This window comes from Leptidea sinapis, chromosome 12, assembly GCF_905404315.1.
Source record: "Leptidea sinapis chromosome 12, ilLepSina1.1, whole genome shotgun sequence".
Lineage (NCBI taxonomy): Eukaryota > Metazoa > Arthropoda > Insecta > Lepidoptera > Pieridae > Leptidea > Leptidea sinapis.
Window position 1 is genome coordinate 386,251 of NC_066276.1, and position 21,744 is coordinate 407,994.

General features: G+C 33.0%; 1 protein-coding gene across 2 annotated transcripts; it reads right to left on the reverse strand.

Moving 5' to 3' along the window:
* Positions 1–7,167: 7,167 nt before the first annotated feature.
* On the reverse strand, positions 7,168–21,384 carry LOC126967015 (dual specificity mitogen-activated protein kinase kinase dSOR1). Of its 2 annotated transcripts, XR_007729862.1 has the most exons (9): positions 21,041–21,384; positions 19,957–20,126; positions 18,037–18,312; positions 16,484–16,677; positions 15,970–16,134; positions 15,387–15,554; positions 14,969–15,124; positions 7,647–12,731; positions 7,168–7,582 (listed from the first exon to the last, which is right to left on the reverse strand). XR_007729862.1 is itself a non-coding variant. In XM_050811317.1 (8 exons), the coding sequence occupies exons 1-7, from the start codon at positions 21,157–21,159 to the stop codon at positions 15,005–15,007; spliced, it is 1,212 nt and encodes a 403-aa protein (XP_050667274.1). In that variant the 5' UTR covers positions 21,160–21,384; the 3' UTR covers positions 7,168–12,731; positions 14,969–15,004. The 2 variants fall into 2 exon arrangements, 1 of the variants encoding a protein (XP_050667274.1); XM_050811317.1 differs by having other exon boundaries at positions 7,168–12,731.
* Positions 21,385–21,744: the final 360 nt, after the last annotated feature.

The window sequence follows — 21,744 nt, forward strand, 5'->3', positions numbered from 1 at the left end:
ATAGAGATCAGGCAGTTATATCTTGAAAGTAATTAACATGGTTGAGATTTTATAAAGGTTGCTATATATCATCAAAGCATCAAGTGATTTAGATAAAATTTGTGTCACTGACATCATTCAAAAATTTTATAAAATTATTTGCGAAAACTAATTATCCACATCCACAGACAATGCAACTTCTACTACAAAAAAGGTTTCAAATAATATAATGAGACGATTTATTGTTAAACAACCATTTATTGATTATATTTCAATATAATAATTTATAAGTAAACCAAAATACAGTACCTACATCGTAACTTACTCCACAAGTTATGTATCTAATCCTATTCTTTTCAAAAAAATTAATTCAACCTTAAAACTTATATAATATTTTTTTATTTTATGATGACTCCAAGCTAATGTATCAATATAGTTTGCTTAGATATACCGTTTGGTATGACAAACTAGATTTATTTATTCGTTGAGTGAAAATATTATGCTTAATGACTTAAATCTATGCATTGAACAATATTCATTCTTATTTTCAAATAGGCATATCTTTTAATTTTCCATTTTCATATACTTACTTAGTTACACTTTTATTAAATTTGAATGTGAATTGTCCAACAACATCTAATGCATGCGTTTACATCTAAGTACTAGGAATTCATTAAATATGTTAACTTTGTTTTCATCTTTATAATTATGGTACCGCACTCTATTAATTGACTTTTGCATAGCAAACAATTTTTTCTGTAATCAGAGGTTTAGAAACGCAAATGTAAATCAAGTTTTATATCCGTGTAAAATTTTTATATATCAGTGTACAGTAATTTTAATTTATTTCGAAACTTATTTAACTAGTGAAAGTCATTGCATTAGAGTTTTAGAAATATTCAATATATAAAATCCCAAATTAATAGGTTTATTGAAGAACAATTTAGTTTTTCGTAATTGAACTGCAACCAAATTCTCATTTTAAAATAGATAAACTATGGAATTCTATCTTGGCAATTAAATCTTGTACAATTTTACATTTACTCTTTTTTCAATCTTTTCCATTGTTCTTTATACACTGATTTATTCATTAATTTATAAAAATATTTTCGAAATCAGCTGTAGGTAGCTTGTTTATGCATGTTCCTATTTAAATCTATGTAATATTGTAACTATGAGCTTTGTTTGAATTTTAAATTTCTATCAATATTTTGTAATTTCTGTGTGTGCGCGTGTGAAGGGCCCATATTGGCACACCTAAAGTTCTTTACCCGAAATTGTTCTTCCTAACTATTTGTAATCCGAATGATCATTCTTCCTAAAAATTTTCATCCTAAAGTTTTCATTCATACTATTTGTAGTGCTACCGGCGATGCTCATATCACTGATGTTTCCGAAAATTGTAATTAATAACATCATTAATGTAAATATATTTAAACTCCTACTGTTTTTTATCATAACGCTTTTATCCCTAAACATACTCACCATAATATTTTCACTCATACTCAGAATGAAACATTTACCAAGTGTAATAAAAAATATATGTGGGTAGAAGATTATATTTATAGTTTCAATGATTATTATTTTAGCTTGGTATACCTATAATCTTTTATCTTATTTAGATTTTGTTTTCTGAAATATTACTATAAATAATGGGTGTTGCCCGGCCTGCGGCCGGGCTCATATGTATTTATGTTCTAACTTAACCTAACCTACCTTTAGTTTCTAGAAAAGGATTTGGTTATAAGATCTAGATTCTGTTTTCTGAAATATAACTATTAATACTAGAGTGAAAAGAAAATACATCGACAAAAATGATAGAATTAAAAATATATTGATTATTTGAAAGCTATAGCCGCTAATATTAAACTTATTTAATTGAAATGTATATATGAAAACATGTATTTAACTACTTGTACCATGGTACTATTATTCTTATATGTTATACCTACATGTTATGTGAAAACAAAGTTAGGCAAAATTTGTGTATATAATATTGATTATTATGAATAAAAAGAAAGCTAAAAATCATTATTATTTGGAAAATTTAGTCTTAAAGTTTGAAATTGTTCTTCCTTCAAATATTTGACAAGTTTGTCTAAACTGAATGAAAAAAATTTAATCGAATCAACATATTGTCAGTTGAATTTTACGATTATTTAATTTTATAGTTTTTGTGAATGACTTGTATTTTTCTTACGTTTGTGGAATAATATCAATTACTTTTTCAATAGAATTTAATGCATGAACAACGGAAAAGATATTATAAAGCTGATTCATTAACTGTGACGATTTTTAAAGTACTATTTAATTGCATTACGCTATTTTTACAGATGTTACTTGTAAGATGATTTGAATAATATCTTTTCCGTTTTTATAGCCGATTTTTTAGCTTTCTTTTTATTCATAATAATCAATATTATATACACAAATTTTGCCTAACTTTGTTTTCACATAACATGTAGGTATAACATATAAGAATAATAGTACCATGGTACAAGTAGTTAAATACATGTTTTCATATATACATTTCAATTAAATAAGTTTAATATTAGCGGCTATAGCTTTCAAATAATCAATATATTTTTAATTCTATCATTTTTGTCGATGTATTTTCTTTTCACTCTAGTATTAATAGTTATATTTCAGAAAACAGAATCTAGATCTTATAACCAAATCCTTTTCTAGAAACTAAAGGTAGGTTAGGTTAAGTTAGAACATAAATACATATGAGCCCGGCCGCAGGCCGGGCAACACCCATTATTTATAGTAATATTTCAGAAAACAAAATCTAAATAAGATAAAAGATTATAGGTATACCAAGCTAAAATAATAATCATTGAAACTATAAATATAATCTTCTACCCACATATATTTTTTATTACACTTGGTAAATGTTTCATTCTGAGTATGAGTGAAAATATTATGGTGAGTATGTTTAGGGATAAAAGCGTTATGATAAAAAACAGTAGGAGTTTAAATATATTTACATTAATGATGTTATTAATTACAATTTTCGGAAACATTAGTGATATGAGCATCGCCGGTAGCACTACAAATAGTATGAATGAAAACTTTAGGATGAAAATTTTTAGGAAGAATGATCATTCGGATTACAAATAGTTAGGAAGAACAATTTCGGGTAAAGAACTTTAGGTGTGCCAATATGGGCCCTTCACACGCGCACACACAGAAATTACAAAATATTGATAGAAATTTAAAATTCAAACAAAGCTCATAGTTACAATATTACATAGATTTAAATAGGAACATGCATAAACAAGCTACCTACAGCTGATTTCGAAAATATTTTTATAAATTAATGAATAAATCAGTGTATAAAGAACAATGGAAAAGATTGAAAAAAGAGTAAATGTAAAATTGTACAAGATTTAATTGCCAAGATAGAATTCCATAGTTTATCTAGTTTAAAATGAGAATTTGGTTGCAGTTCAATTACGAAAAACTAAATTGTTCTTCAATAAACCTATTAATTTGGGATTTTATATATTGAATATTTCTAAAACTCTAATGCAATGACTTTCACTAGTTAAATAAGTTTCGAAATAAATTAAAATTACTGTACACTGATATATAAAAATTTTACACGGATATAAAACTTGATTTACATTTGCGTTTCTAAACCTCTGATTACAGAAAAAATTGTTTGCTATGCAAAAGTCAATTAATAGAGTGCGGTACCATAATTATAAAGATGAAAACAAAGTTAACATATTTAATGAATTCCTAGTACTTAGATGTAAACGCATGCATTAGATGTTGTTGGACAATTCACATTCAAATTTAATAAAAGTGTAACTAAGTAAGTATATGAAAATGGAAAATTAAAAGATATGCCTATTTGAAAATAAGAATGAATATTGTTCAATGCATAGATTTAAGTCATTAAGCATAATATTTTCACTCAACGAATAAATAAATCTAGTTTGTCATACCAAACGGTATATCTAAGCAAACTATATTGATACATTAGCTTGGAGTCATCATAAAATAAAAAAATATTATATAAGTTTTAAGGTTGAATTAATTTTTTTGAAAAGAATAGGATTAGATACATAACTTGTGGAGTAAGTTACGATGTAGGTACTGTATTTTGGTTTACTTATAAATTATTATATTGAAATATAATCAATAAATGGTTGTTTAACAATAAATCGTCTCATTATATTATTTGAAACCTTTTTTGTAGTAGAAGTTGCATTGTCTGTGGATGTGGATAATTAGTTTTCGCAAATAATTTTATAAAATTTTTGAATGATGTCAGTGACACAAATTTTATCTAAATCACTTGATGCTTTGATGATATATAGCAACCTTTATAAAATCTCAACCATGTTAATTACTTTCAAGATATAACTGCCTGATCTCTATAATATGTTTGACGGAAATCTTAAACTAATCCTAATAATAATTGATGACCTGATGAGGAAGTCTGATTGTCGGATTGTTGATATATTCACGAAAGGAAGTAATCACAGAAACCAAAGTTTATTTTATTTATCTCAAAATTTGTTACATCAAGATAATGACAAAGAGCTATATCATTTAACTCAAGTTACATATTTCAAAAACCAAAGTTCGTTTTGAATAAGCTCTTATACAATAAAATTGATAAAAATCACAATATTTCCATAGATTACCGCAGTTATGTTTATGTTTGATCGTTTGTAAGGCTGTGTATTATTTTTGGTTAAACTTACTACTATATTGCCTTATAATTTTGAATTAATATAAGTACATAAAATGATGTTTTGTTTTATTGTAAGTTGCAACACAATAACTTTTAAATACATGAATAAAATACATGAACCGCATAAATATTCAATCCCTCAACTGACAAGAGCTAATTCTAAACTAATTTGAATACAATCGAGATACAGAATTATTTGAAGAAAATTGATCTCAGTATTCAAAATAATATTTACGCAGCAAACCGATAGTCGATATACGTTGTTACGCCCTGTTATATTGTCAGCAATATATAAAATGCGTTCAAGGGGTTCATTGAGAGAAAAGTTTAGTTAAATTAATATTATGACATTGACACTGACACTGCCAGTACATATACGAGAACCTCCTATACGCTCATGAACATATTAGCCAATTTAAAAAGAACAGTGATGTACATAATGTCAATACTCGAGACAAACATAAACTCGCAATTCCACATAAACTCGCAATTCCATCTACTAGGCTCCGTAAAATTAAATATCTTAATATTTTAATGTGGATTGTGTTATATTTTATAATGAACTCCCAAATGATAGTAAAATCTTACCTATTAAAAAAAATTAAATGTATCGTAAAAAATAAATTAACATCCAAGGTCTATTATAATGTGAAAGATTATTTGAATGATAAAGATAGTTGGAATTAATTTTCTAAATTTTGTTAATGAATATTGTTGTATGCCATTGTAACTTTTGTACTTCAACCTGACTTGCACTAAATAACTTATAATGTTTTACAGTGAATAAAGATTTTTTTCACTTGACTTGATATAGATAGTGAAAATAAGCCAGGCTCTCACTGGGTTGTTACAATACACATTGATGAACATGATATGGGACAATACTTCGATTCATATGATCGTCCAGCTTAGGGATTCCAGCCGAGGTTTTTACAAAGCAATTGCAGAATGTATATCTACAATACTACAAGAGTAAAGAATTTATTTGACGCAGTATATTTAGCGAGTACTGTTTAATGTATCTATACTTTGAGTTTAATAAGAAGATTTTGAATGATTTCATCAAATATTTTGAAAATGATACAATCTGCAACGATGTTTTATTATATACTTTATTTTTATAATCTTTTAACATAAATAAGACACACAGCACAAAACTGTCGTTTTAATCTTAGTAACGAATGTGAGAGGTAATTTACTAATTACATCTATCACATTCATAGAATTCACATTGAGGCGCTCACCAATCATTAGGTTAATTACCACTGATTAGTAATGAGTATGGATCTGTTTAACTTAAAAAGCTAACTTTGAAACTATAAGAGATATCGAAAAACGGATCAGCGCAATCGCTCGGAAATACATCAAAACCCCCAGTTTGACACCAAACTTCTTTTTTTTTTTTTAGTAGGCATCACGAACAAGTGAGCCAGAACCGGGGAGGCAGAACCGGCTCATCCCCACTACTACTGTGAGCCAGAACCGGCGAATCCCTACTACTGTCATTTGCCTAAGTTATGAGCGATTCAGAATATTTTTTGGTATTTTAATGTGTTTTATTTTTTTGTTTGTTATTTGGCGGTGCTCTACTTGACGCTGAGCACTTGCGAGCAGGCAAGCATTTGCGTCATCTGCTGTCTCAGAATTACGGTTTACCAGTGGGAGGCTCCTTTACACAGGATGCCTGCTAGTTAATGGGTACCACAACGGCGCCTATTTCTACCGTGAAGCAGTTAATGTGTAAGCATTACTGTGCTTCGGTCTGAAAGGTGCCGTAGCTAATGAAATTACTGGGCAAATGGGACTTAACATCTTATGGTGACGAGCGCAATCATTGTAGTGCCGCCCAGAATTTTTGGCTGTTTCAAAAATCCTGAGTGGCAGTGCATTGTAATGGGCAAGGCATATCAATTTCCATCAGCTAAACGTCCTGCTCCTCTCGTCCCTTATTTTCATAAAAAAAAACGCTGATTAGCTATTAGATGGGCATGCTCGTACGGCGTACCGTCGAGACTTTGCTTCTTTAAGTGTTTCAGTGGCACGTTCAGAGGCCATACGCTCTGCGTTCTCTTCTCTCTCTTTATGAGTTAAAGAGCAACAAACAAACATCCAGGCATCCATAATGATTTACAGACTTTCGCATTTATAATATTAGTAGTACCTACATTATTTTATATTAATTTTTGTGCCGCACGCATAAATACCGCACAGATTGCAGATTAATTACGGACACTTATCGTATTATTTTGGATAATTCACACTATAATAGCCTATGTGTTATTCTGATGCATAAGCTATATTATAGTAAAGTTTCATTAAAATCCATTTAGTAGTTTTTGAGTTAAAGAGCAACAAACATGCATCCATACATTCTCACAATCTTTCACATTTATAATATTAGTAGGATATATGTCAGATGCTGGGGTGGCCAACGCAAGACTATCAATCAAAGGAGTCAGAAAAATAAAACCAATGTGTTTTGTTTAACATTTATTTGTACAATTATATTTTCTAATAAAAAGCTAGCTACAAAATAAAAAGTCGTATTGATACTACTATATTTTACAACATGCAATTACGCACATGATTGTAATAGTAGAAGATGATAAACTATAATGAATATGCAATTATTTGAATACTGTAGAATAAAGGAAGGTATATTAACTTTATAACACTTTAATATAGAACACAATGCAAAGTGCATTTTGGACGACGCTATAAGCCCTCCACAAGACCATGATTACACGTCAGTGTATCGACCTCAGCGAGTCGGAATCTCCGTTTGACCGCGACGGCGCACTACCGAATCTCGGCGTGATACACGTGACCTCGGCAACTCGCTACGGAATCTCCGTGTGACCGCGACGACACACTATGGTGTCTACACGTGACCTCGGCAACTCGCTACGGAATCTACGTGTGACCGCGACGACACACTATGGTGTCTACACGTGACCACGGCGAGTCGCTACGGTGTCCACGCATGACCGCGGCGATAAGCTACGATGTCTACAAGTCACCGCGGCGATACGCTACGGTCTCTATGCGTGACTGCTGCGATACGCTACGGAATATCCGCATGACCGCGAGAGATCGCTACGGAAATTATGTAACGTTTAGCTCGCAATAGCCACTCGTATGGCCGTGAGGAGGCCACTATAGAAGTGCGTGGTGCGAATATTTCACTCCCTTGTGGTGTTGACGGTTTTTACATTTATCAGAACATTGGATTGCTGTTACCAAAAACATTTAAAACACAAAACAGTATTTTGCGAGCCTTCAAAAATAAAAACTTTAAACGACTATCGGATACCATCTTGGCAACAAGTACAAAAAAAATGATTGAAATACTTATGTAAGCACTGACTTAATGCCAGTGCCACAGCAATTGTGACATTACACAAGATGGCGTCCCTAAGTCAGTCCTTATCGTACCAGAGCTGAGGTACCTACCCAAGGGCGTAGCTAGAAATTTGTTAAAGAGCGTAGACAAGCCAAGATTCAATGAAGATTCTAACATAAATGCGAACCTAGTTTCAACCATTCATAGTACATAAAATTTTATAAATATCGCCTGGCATATAACTTTAAGGTTTGTGGGTATTTCTGCATTTTCTAGGTACGGGCAGCGGTTCACCCCCCCCCCCCCCCCCTACACGTACCTCGCTACGCCCTTGTACGCACCTCAAAGTATATTAAGTTGAGCTGCACGCTTAATTTAAATATTTGCTAATAACAACAAATACAACAAAAGCCGATAGCTCTATTGTAGTTTCTTATTTGTTGCAACAAAAGCAACTATTTTTACATTGGCGTCGTTCACCAGTTACTACCAAATGAATAGTTCTCTTGTTTGTCCCATTCCATAAAAATATAAGCATCAGGAAAGAGCTAAACAAGTTACAGTCAAATTAACATGTAACATAGTCTATGAATATGGCCCAATCAAAATAAACGCGGCAGACATACCATACACTTTCAAAAACAGCGACAAAAACATACAATTAACATATTTAAATAGCTATAGGAAGACAACGTGGTCTCGTGTGCATACTATTTATTTAAAACAAAATGCATCGTTTATATTTCTAGTATTTCCGCGATACTTATTCAACAGCAAAATAAATACAATGAATTGGACAAACAGACCCTGTATTTAAAAAGCTAATATAAAATAATACTACACTAACATTAAATCGACTAAATTTGTTTTGGTGTTTAGCGGAATTACCGCCGCGAAAATCCTACCGCTCGGGATAATTACTACATGTTGTAGTAAGATTCCGAACAAATAAATGACACAAAAGTGTGATTACAATTAATTATTTACTTTAAAAACAAAAACAAAACACGGGTTAGGTTACGATACCCAAATTAAATGCGAATCAGTTATAATAAAAATTAAATTAGAATTTAGCTATGAAGTTTATTTTTTTATACTAAAACAGCAATCAATCACAAGATAATATCGTTTCATTCTGAAAAATTAAGGCATATAATTATTAATTAAATTGCAAAGATTTTAACAGAGAATTGTCGTGGCCGACTGCTACAGTAATTATATAAAACATATTAAAATTTTAAAAGAATCTAATAAAATGCTAGAGTATTGTGTTAACACACTTAGATTAAGGATTGGTCTCCACTGCGCTTCAACTAGATACCGTACTACCTAAGAACAATAGCTTTTTGTTACGGCAACTTTATAGTATAGTGTGTATTGGCTATTTGAAAAGATGCGTGGCAACTTGACCTCACTTGGCATCTTTAAAATTTTATAATTTACTAGCTGACCGACGTTTTTCTGTAGATATCTAATAAAAAAATACTATTTTATAGGAATTTGCCGATAATATTTCAAAACATCAAGAATTATTTCGTAAAAAATGCTCACTGTTGTTATAATGAAATTGTTTCACAGCGGAACTGTCAAACCGTGCGTCACTAAATTCTCTCATACAAAACAAATATTGAAAATAAAAATAATTATGGGTCCCAAATCGAAATAAAAACTATCCTATCTCTCAAGTTTGACTAACCTGCACTCCATAAAGTAATCCCTATTAAGATACGTTCATTAGTTTAGGAGTCCATCGCGGACTACATATTATTTTTACAAGATTTTAATTACACAACCCGGCATTTTAGTTTCAATTATAAGCAAAGCTTTACAGAATATGTGGCACGTTAACGTCACACATCGTTCGAGACTGGCTTGAGTACGTCCACGCGCTCTTGAGCGCAGCGGAGTCCAATCCTTAATCTAAGACTACACATTACATTTACTATTGTTATTTCTGAAACCACGGACGAATTTTCGCAGCGTGAATTACATAAGTCATTTTACGTCAGTCGAACTGTCTCATCATTATCAATCATCAACATGTAGTAAACTTGCCCACATATTATTCGTTGCCATTTATATACAAGCTACACAGCTCAATAAACACGTTAAAGGGATTGATAATTGCCACTCTCTTACCTTTCGAACAACAATGATTTAAAGATTTCATTCATTTTAAATTCAAATATTTTCATTCAAAAATCATATTGAAAGTCAGAACAGCTCACCAACCAATCGGAGAGGAAATCCTTCACACGTGGCAGCAAAAAACTTTTTTTAAATATTATAATTTTCGTGCAAATAAAACTATTTCATGAATGTGAATGATCTCTCCATTTCCAAGGTATGGTATCACTATAGTAAATTCTACGATCAAATATGTATCACATAAAAGGTAACAATCGCAACGGCAAGAGAAATATGGCCACAATTGTTTTTTTTTTTAAACTGTGTGGTCGAAGTACGGCCAACGTGCGAACGCTAGACTTCATATTTTCAGTTAATAATAATTATTTTCATCTCTATTTTGTCGTTGCGAATATTTAGTAAAGAAATTAACATAACATGTTTTTTTTTGAGTCATAATGAACGAGCGCGACGCCGCTTTGCTTTTTCAAATTGAACCTTACGTTAAGACAGTACGGTATAATTTGCACTAATAGATGTTTATTATGTCGATGCGTGTAGATTTTATATGGAGTTGTGTATATTATAATAACCTGTACCTCACACATGTCTTTCTAACAATTTTACAATCATAATTTGCAAGAATGTAAAATTTGTTAGACGTAGCCTTTGTTTGTCTGCTTTGCTGCTAAAAAAAAAACAAAATTCAGAACAACTGGAGGGCTAAGTTTGAAAGAGCCTTATTATTAAACAAAACTAAGCTGCTGACATCAAGCTTAAGTCTTTATTGAGCTGTGTAAACTTTAATTAAACTTAACCACTATAAAAACATTTTAAAACGCCAATAACTCACTCCTCGTAGGTATTTTATAAATTTCCTAAAATATACTAATAAAAAATTTGTGATACCAATATTTACAATCAATTCAATTTATAATATAATAATTATACTTAAAAGTTCTAGAAATATTTAAATAATATAAAAGTTCACTTAGACAGTATGAAATGTGTCTCGTCACATAATATAACAATGGATGACTGCAATAACACAATGTATCTATAGATCAGATAATACTTAAGCATACAGATAAATATGAACTAATGAAATGCATTTGGAACTACTTTACTAAAGTAAAAATATAACTTTAAGTCTATAAATAATAAATAAAATTTAATGAAAGTCACATATGACAAATACTTTATTTTGTAAAAGCGGCAACGTCGCAATCATACGACAGCTGATGCAAAACACGCGTCTGTTGATTTGTTAATGTTTTATAATACATTTTTTTTAAATGCTGTCAAAAATTATTAAACCAAATAGAAGTCATTATTATATTTATATAATAAAAATCATAATGCTATGTCAATTGTCATACATTAATAAAATCAAAATACATCAGAGTCAATATGAACAATAAAAAATAGTTACAAAATAAATAAACAAAAAACATTCAACATATTTGAAACCAAAAACACACCATAACATACCGTGCAAATAAACTGCAAAATAACATCAGCCAAGCGAAACACGTGCGATAAACTAAAACATACGGAAATACTGGAAGGAGATCTGACCGTTCATTCGCGAATGAAATCATTTACACTTCGAAGTCTACATAATAAGTGCTGGGTGAAATACGGGGCTCACTAAAACAAAGCGTTAAAAACTCAAAACTATAAAGTGCATCACGTCAAAGTAGAAAAACGTATCTACGAAATATTTTTTTTTTCAGTTTTCTCGTTTTCATTTTTTTGTGTATTTACTAAGAAAATGCATTTTACAAGTACACTAGGCGTAGTTTTGGAACGCTCCCACGCCTGCGCGAGTGAATTCGGAACGCGGCCGTTTGAGTATTCCAATACTTGACAGTTAAAATCTGTCATACTATATTTAATAACAAGAACCAGCTGACATGAATCACGCACTTTCAGCAAAGAAAAATATGTCAAAACACTACTAACAACTTTTATCGACTTGCAACTAGTGAAATCAACTCTACATGACCATTTAATTTGCTTAGATGTTAGATTCCCTAAACCCCCTGACAAATTGACTTCGAATGCACAATGTTTTAGTATCACACCCTGACCGTTGACGTAACCAACTTGTAACCTCACGTAATCGTATAGCTGGTATATGATTAGGAAGTACCGTTTACGTAACTACCCTCAATTTCATCTGTAACAATTTCCGTTTAATTGATATCGAGAGTTTACAAATTAACAACGTTCTACATTTGAAACACAATCTTATGTAGATTAAACGGAAAGTGAAACAAATTAATTTTCATAAAATATTGAAACGACTTCAACTTCTCATATTTTTTTTTATAAAGAACGGACTTATTACAATAACATGGAGTCTGGAAAAACACTAATAAATCGATTATGGGAACACGTCTCTCAACAAGGAATGGGCGGATGTCGTTCGGTCGTATGTTTGTCTGTGTGTGTGGTCGTGTGGTGTGTAATGGTTTTCTAGAGTTGAGACAGCGCGGCTCAGGGGTTACTCGTCGCTCGCATCCTCACTGATTGTATCGCCCGCTTTCTCTTGGGAAATGTTTTGACCTGAATGGATAAGGCAAAGTTAATTACAAATGACAAGTTGGCCGATTAATTAATACCTGGTTGCTCATTTCATCTCCACCGAACATCAAGTCAAACGTAAAATTGTGGCTGATTTTACTAGGACTAGTATTTTCCACCTGAAAAGCTAGGAGGATCCTCTCAAAAGTCAACAGTTATACATTATCCAGACTACTGATATTGCAGATGTCTAAGCACACTGAATATCCGGTGAGCTACCTAAGCAGTTTGTAGCCCTCTAATATTTATAAAATATGCTTAGATAATTTATACGTCTAGATAGAGCCTCTTGCTGTTAGACAAGAGATGAAAACAGGCCAGGTTTATAACTTTAGTGCGCGTAACTAGATGATTGACACTCGCGATTTGTATGCCACTTTGTGTTAGTGTTCGTGAATTGCTCAAAATAGAGGTAAGCAGTCAACCTCAATTTGATTCGACGTGTACACATCTGTCACTGTCAATCTAGATGTATAAATTATCTAAGATCGTGTGCATTATACATAGCCAATGTCCACAAATATCATATTTGAAATAAAATATATTATATTAAAATTTTACAAAACCCCAAACGAAAGCTACGAATAGCTTCAGACCGTTCCATAGATCAGCTATCAAACAGAAGTAACTACCAAAATCAGCCTTCCAATTAAACACATTAAATATCATCGTTAATATAATGTATCTACACCCATGCTTCAAATCCTCTATTAAAGATTCTGAAACAGTTAGCTTATTGCCAACATTAAAATGTTCTAATAACCATTACATCATCCAAACGAGTGTTGTAATGTTGTACTGAATTTCATAACAACACTCCTATTTTTTTTCAATCCCTTCATGCTCAAAGAGTTTTAACATACAGCCACATTCTTATTGATCGATGCGTGGTATCTGTATGAATTTCAAAAAAAGAACATTTTCGTTTACGCGCGTTCCACACTACCAGAACGTCGCGCGCCGTAAAAAAAATTAGGTTATTCGAATGCCCGCCATTTTTCTTCGATATTTTTATTGTTTTGTTTACAAAGAATGAGCGATTCAATTTAAACGCTGCAAAAGAACATAATATTCAAGCTAATTTTAATTATTGCACTATACAAAATGTAAATTACTACTAAAATAAATAATTCTTTCATTAATACTTAGTTTATTTGTATATAATCAGTAATGGATGATATTAGGTTACTACTAGCACTGGCTGTTTTAATGTTAGCAGTAAGCTAACAGTTTCAGAATCTTTTAGAGGATTCATATTATGGGCGTAGATAAAGTCTTGTATGCAAATGTTAATAATTAGGTATTAAAACACTCATGTGATACTATTATCACACTCGGCTTCGCCTCGTGAGATAAATCCACATTCGTGTTTTGAAACCCTAATTACACAACAGTTGCATAAATAACTAATGATGTTTTGAACCTTGATCAAACTTCGTATTACATCGCAACTGACGTCAAGTACATTCTTGAAGGTCGCGGTTTAATCTCTTTCTTCTTTTATCGCTGCCTAAGTTAATAGATATTCTGTCGTTATTGATAGTCATTGAAACATTTTTTGGAACGAAGTTCTTTGCGATAGGTCTTCGCTGATTGGTCACACAAGCGTACATCCGGTTCTGTTCCGTCCGGCGTAGTTCCGATATTATCGTCATGCGCTGGCCTCTCTACGTCTTGTTATTTCCATACAATAATATTTACACTTTGTTACGATTAGGTTACTCTAATCGACGTAGTAGTAGACTAGATCTAGGAGTGGTAGTGAGGGACTGCTGGGATCAAATCTGTGATTTTTTGTTTACCAAAAACCTATTTTCCTATTTTTTTATAAATGAATATTTTCCTTAAGTTACGATGATTTAAGAGAACAATCAAAAAATTCAAATCAAATTACGATCAGAGTTCTAGAAAAGGAAACTTCGTTCGTCGAATAGCATCTATTTTAGAAGTTGAAACTTCTTTAGCGGCGTTGAGCACTTTTCTTGGGATGGGTAGACAATTTTAAACTCGCGTCAGGACACGTCACCGATTAGAAAATTCGTAATACAGTCGTTGAAAAGTTGTTAAATTTTTATGTAATATAAATTGTCGCAATAAATGAATTCAAAATCAATGCACAACGTTCATATTCAAGTACACGTCTGCTGGCAGTCCCGGAGTGCAACCTATTTTTTGTATCGTTAAATATTTTTAAGACCAGAATCATGAATTAAACTTACCCTTTTTCGCTGATGAAAGTATGCACTTCTTGCAGCTTATGAAGAAAAAGGAGACACATTGGAATTAGGTGTGGAGGGCATCAAGTCCATGGTCTTGCAGACCCAGCCGGCGATATCCTCGCGCTCGCCTTCCGCCTGCCGGATCCACTCGTGGTTCTGGACACACACGAACCGTTATATTGTATCAACACATCAACTTTATAACCCACTAGTCTCTTAATACATATATTTTCGCAATACAATCATTTCAGCCAACCGACTCGAGTGAGGGGGCGAGGGATGCTGAATGCTCATTGGTCAGGTAACGATCACAATATATTGCAATTGGTCAAGAGATAATCCGTGAAATACTGCTTTTCGCTACTGTGGATTTGTATAACTTAACTCTTAACACATCGGATGCCAAAGTTGTACTTACCATAAGACTTTTAAGATCAGCCCGTTCATCGGGGTTCTTCTTAAGGCAGCGGTCCACGAAGTCCGTGAACTGGTCGGAGAACACCCCCGTGGGTAACTTGGGCGGTGGCTCGTTCACTATGTAGTCGAGCAGCTCGAATATCGCCATGGGACGGGGCGAATTAGGCGCCTGATAGTCAAAGTCAAAGTCAAAAAATATCTTTATTCACTGTAAAACTTTATAAGTTATTTAGTGCAAGTCAGGATGAAGTACAAAAGTCACAATAGCATTCAAATGAATATAACAATATTCATTAACAAAATTTAGAACATTAATTCCAACTATCTTTATCATTCAAATAATCTTTCACATTATAATAGGCCTTAGATGTTAAATTATTTTTTACGATACATTTTTAATTTTTTAATAAGTAATATTTTTCCAATCACAATCCACTTTAAAAGATTTAGCAATTTTACGGAGCCTAGTAGATGGAATTGTGATACAAATACTTATTGTAAGTATGTATTATAATAATAACAGGATAACTTTAACGTGAGGTGACGTGAACAAAATTATTTATATTATAGAGATGTAGACCTACCTGCCCTGGCGAATGATCTTCATTCTGTCCACCGAATATGGCAGCTAGTGTCTTAGGATCGGGTGGAGGTATTGGGTACATGCCTATTGCCATTTCCACCAGCGAGAGACCCAGCGACCAGATATCTGACTGAACCGAATAGTGAGTGCCTTGGAGACGCTCAGGCTAAAAAAAAATATTAAAAAAAAATGTTGAAATAGTACGCGTAAGTAGTGAAATATGAAAAATTGGCGCACACAACCTTTTAAACATGTTTTACTTATTAGGCTTCGTGATCTGAAGAACTTCGAAATATCTCATTTCTTTTATTAACCAAATCGTCATCTAAGTTTGATAGATTACCTTGCAAGTTTTTTTTACGAGCTTGGCTTTCTTTACCACATTTATGTTTTTCAACAATAACCTATCAGATCAGAACTCTGAATTTAACATTTTTATTTCACGTTTTAACCACTTGTTGTGTGTAATTTATCTTTTACTCTAGTGTTTTATCATAAAATGGATGCTAACTCACCGACATATAACTTCTCGTACCAACGAATGAATTAGCCATCGAGTCGATCAGCTGACCCGAGACTCCAAAATCACAGATCTTGATCTCCCCGTTGCTGTTCACGAGGATATTTGAAGGTTTCACATCACGGTGCATTATGGCATGCTTGTCACGGAGATAACTCAAACCCTTTAACACTGCTGATGTAATTGTTCCTAAAAACGGAGAAAGATGTGGTGAGCCGGTTTAAATAGATTGCCTTTTCAATCTTCATTTAGATAACATGCAAAGAAACAGGGGCTCATCATCATCTACCAGAGGGTCCAGTGACAGTGTGATCTGAGTTGACACGTGACAAAACGACCAAAGGCATTGCGTAATGCCATACGAGGGGACTAAGTGTGCATTGCCTTTTTAGTATTAATAATAAATTGTATGTCATTAACGTCAATGAATTATTATTTATAGACCCGTAAACGACACCAAGTGTGAGTCATCTGCGCATCGTATGACTGTTATATAAAATCTCACAAAGAAAAACAAAACGCTGACCGAGATATTTGAAGAGATGACTTCAGTTTACTGGGAATCCGGACCTTCATTTGTAACCATAAAAAGTTGGAGTGTGCAGGGTTTTTTATGTATCGATTACCTTGCTAAAAAAAACAACGACATATAGGGATTATTATGCCACATTGCTGACAACTAAGAAGAGATTAGGCGCCAGTTGGCGAGCATTTTCAAGGCACAGACGGCAAATATTTTTTCACTGGGTTAAAAGCAACTTTATGGAAAATGTAAGAAACGCATTTAAGTAGAGGCGACTGAAGCAAAGAATTTTTTTATACATTTATAAAACCTTAGGCTCAAATATTTCAGTCGTCCTTCGTACCACCAAGTCACATCATCATAAGACATGTTTGATAATTCATGAACCCATTTTGAAAATATTTTTTTCTTTATAAATTTGCTATTTAATAATTTAATTAAAATGACAGCGGATGACGCTTAAAGCCTTTATATTAACGATTAGCCTTCACACGCAAAAAAGAGGCGCACCCTAAGACGCTGAGTTGCAGAAAATGGCTCGCTTATACCTTATACCTAAATTAAACGTAAACCCTTAAAAGTTTAATGAATTAGAGCCTAATTATAAATCTGATCAACTACTTCAATAAATAACAGCGCTCGTGCGTAAGAACAATGCATAACATTTCATCGTTACAAAATCATATGCATATTTAAAAAACCCGCCATTTTGAACCGAACAACAAATAAGCGGCGAGGATTGGTAGAAACTGACATTTGTCGCCATACTTTAACTTCAAATTATTATTTAGAAATTCCCTCTGACTAATGGCTAATTTTCAAATATTTTAAATTTCCCAGATATATTAACACTTTTAAAAATAAATTTCATGCTCAAAATATTGAAACAGATATAATAATCCTGAAGTAATATATTCTATAAAGGAATATATTTAAATTATATGCAAAGATCCAATTGACAGACGCGCGATTACTTCGAATCACAACATTATTCGTACAATTATGGTAGTTTAATCAAAACTTACCTAAAATTGACTCAGGAATTCGTCCAGCTTTCTTCAGGATTAAATCAAGCGAACCACCATCCATATACTCCATGCAGATTGAGATCTCTCCATCGCTGTAGAAGGCACCATAGAAGCCGACAATATGCGCGAAGTTACACTCGTGGAGTACCTTCAGCTCTCTTATGATCTGCTTCTTTATAGCTGGCTTCACTTCTAGGTGTATCAACTTCCTAGCCATTATAAGACCCGTTGACTTGTGGCGGACTTTCATCACAACACCCCCGTTGCCTTGGCCTGCAATATCAACCAATAGTCTAAGATCCGAGTAGGAAGAGATCTTCACACACCCGTTTTTTTGCATGCAAAGTGTTCTATATCATATTTATTATGCTAGAAAATATATCGCGAATCTAAAATTTCTGTCCAGTCTAAGATTTATTAAAACTTGACGTGACTTGACTTGTTCGTGAATAAAATATTATACATATCTTTATTTTTATATAAAGCTTATTTATAAAATATATATTTTTCATCCAGTCACTATCGCAATTTCGATATAGACGTTAAGTCTCATTACCCCAATAATTTCACTAGCTACGGTGAACTTCAGACCGAAACACAAAAAATTTAAGGCGTGTGGTGTCTAGATAGAATAACAGGCTACAAGTCAGTCGGAAAAGCCTCTTCGAAACAAAGCCAGTGATGAATCCGCTAATATATAATATATCACTGGCTTTGTTGAACCTGTTGTCACTTTTGAAATAAATTTCTTGCAGAGATTTTCATCAAATTTATTTTGCTGGCCATCTCTGAAAAATATTTAGGGCAGCATGGCCTCAAATACAATGTCAAAAAAACACAAATGTTTTCGGTTAAGAGCGGTCCGGAGAGAATTCCGATGGTTTTTAGACAGTGTATCCATAGATACAGTAACCAATTCAGGTACTTAGGGCATATTCTAACTGAGAATTTGCGTGATAATGACGTAGATTGCGAGCTTACAGCTCTGACTGTTCTCTGCAACATGCTCGCACGCCGGTTTGTACAGTGTAGTCTTGCGTCGAAGTTGACACTGTTTAGAGCATAATATTGTCAATGCAGTTTTGGGTCAACTGCAAAGTGCACGAAGCAGCATCAGAGTGCAGTAGAATAATACATATCGCACTCTGATGAGACTGCTCAAATTGCAATGCATCGGGCATATTTTGCCGACGCCAGAGACCCTGATTATTTCGCAGGGGTAAGTTCACGAGTTACGGCTCTCTCGGCGGCTGGTCTCGCATTCTCAAATCCGAAAACGAAATTCTCAGTGTATGCTCTGAGTGCCCGAAAATTTTTTAAGTTTAGTTCCTCTTGTATGCTGATGATCAAGTCATTTTTGCATCATCGGCGAATGTGTTGCAACAAATGATTGAGAGCTTTAAAACTAGAGGTTTGAAATAAAATGCAAGAAAGACGACAGTGATGGTATTTGAGAAGGATGAAAGCTTGACTGAGTGTAATATTACGAATAAAGATGAAGGGTAGAACAACTTACAGAATTCGTAAATTTGGGTAGCATGTTTACAAGAGACGGAAGATGTGAAGGAGATATTGAATGGAGAGTAACTGCGGGAAACTGTCTTACTGTGTGTAAAATCTGTATTTTAGTGATTTCTGATAAAATACTGTTTTTTATTTTCCCTGACTGCTTTACAATGTATTTTGTATTAAATTTATATGTATGTATTTAATTGCATGTGTGGAAGTGGTTCAATAAAAATTCTGATAAACTTAGTAAAAATAAGCATGGCTGATAGCCTAAATATAAAAAATATAGAACTTACATGTATAGAGGTGCAGAGTTCATTTATAAAATCAAACTGTTCCAGCTGATCATACTGCAAGATGGGAGGCTGTCTCAGTTTTATTATTATTGTATATTCATGTAGTACCTACCTAGTTCACCAAGTTTTTCAAAGTCATCATCACTCAGCTCTCCAATTTTCTCTTTTTGGCAAAGGAATACTTCAATTCTCCTCCTCTGGGTGTCATCCATTTCAATTTGCTCCAATCTCTCTGTTAGAGCTTCAATGCTTGACTTAGACTTGCCAGCTAACCCCTGACGCCTAATGGATTAAATCAAGTCTTACAAATGTTTGTACTAAGGTTTTAGACTACTTTCAGGGTTTCAAAAACAAAAAAAATTACACAAAGAAGAAAAAGTAATTAGTAAATAGGGACAGTAACAGGTAATGGTTGATGACCCACAAAAATGATTCTCATTCACATAAATGAGTTGGGCTATCAATGAGTTGTAATCCCAGAATGGTATAATATAGTCATGCAGTATCAATTATGCTAGATATCACTCTGACAGCATCAATATACCTGAAATCACCTTATATTTATAAAATGACAACAACTATTCTTTGGCACAATCAATCAAACAATACAGCATGAATTAGGATTGGATTTGATGGGTGAATTTATCCGTAGGACAACCCAAGCACTGACACAGCCCAAATGATTGTGAAACTGAAGTGGCAGGGCACATAGTTCGACTGACAGACAGTGGTGCAGAAAAGTCCTCAAATGGCGAGCATGTACAGTGCATGAAGGTGCAGTGTTGGTAGCTCCCCCACAAGATGGACCAACAATCTGAGGAATATGTTGGATGAGGGAAGCGCAGAACCAATTGTCGTGGAGATCTTTGGGGAAGGCCTTTGTCCAGCAGTGGATGTCTTTTGGCTGATGATGATGACTTTATCTAACTAGTTGGTAATAAGGTACATAATTTTTTTAGTGATTACTTTTGTATACATTTTTTCTATATATATCATGGCATAATAACATTTGATTTCAGATGTTAGGCAAGTTAGTGTCTGTTTAATTTTATTATTTTTAAGTAATTCAGTTTAATGTAGACTATTAAGAAATTATTTGTAAGTATTAAATCACAGGGTAAAAGGTTGATTTATTGTTACAATTAAAATAGTAATTTACGAATTAATGAAATGAAACTTATGGCAATACAACTTACTCAGTGCCTGTTGCAGATTTAAGCTGTGGAGTCATATTAGTTGGCGTCACTGCCGGCGCCGTATCTATAGACCCTGGTGGAAGGGTCAAGTTTAATTTATTCTTTGACATTTTGCTCATTTTTTAAAACATTAGTCACGGCATTTATAAAGCACAAAATTTCGAACACGCCCAATTTTCAAAAGTATTTAATCATTCATACTCAACTTTTACACTGTGTGATAAATAATTATCATTTACTTAGTATACATCAGAGTTACGCTGGATTTACACGTATTTATAAGATTATAACCAATATAAATTAAAACCGCATACGGTATCTTTTTTTCAGAATTAGAATTTAGAAATAAAATTTGTATTTTCTTTGTTGACACGCAAGTCAAAGTCAATGTCTATTCTTGTCTCCATTAACTATTGTCAAGTATGTCAGCCGTCGAATGTCAACTACAAGATTATTATCCCTTTTTTTTGCATTCAGTATTATGCGCATTCAGCCAATGAATATTTGTAGTATAGAAATCGATATTATTCGATACAACTCTAGATTAGATACACAACTCATTTTTATACTTATTAATCAATTCATGCTTATGTAGTTAAATCTGTCCGCAGAAAGAATAAACATTTATTAAATGCAAATTAGAGTAGGCTACCAACAAGCACTGTTATGTAAAAAAAGCTTACTCTATGGAGGTCATGAAACTC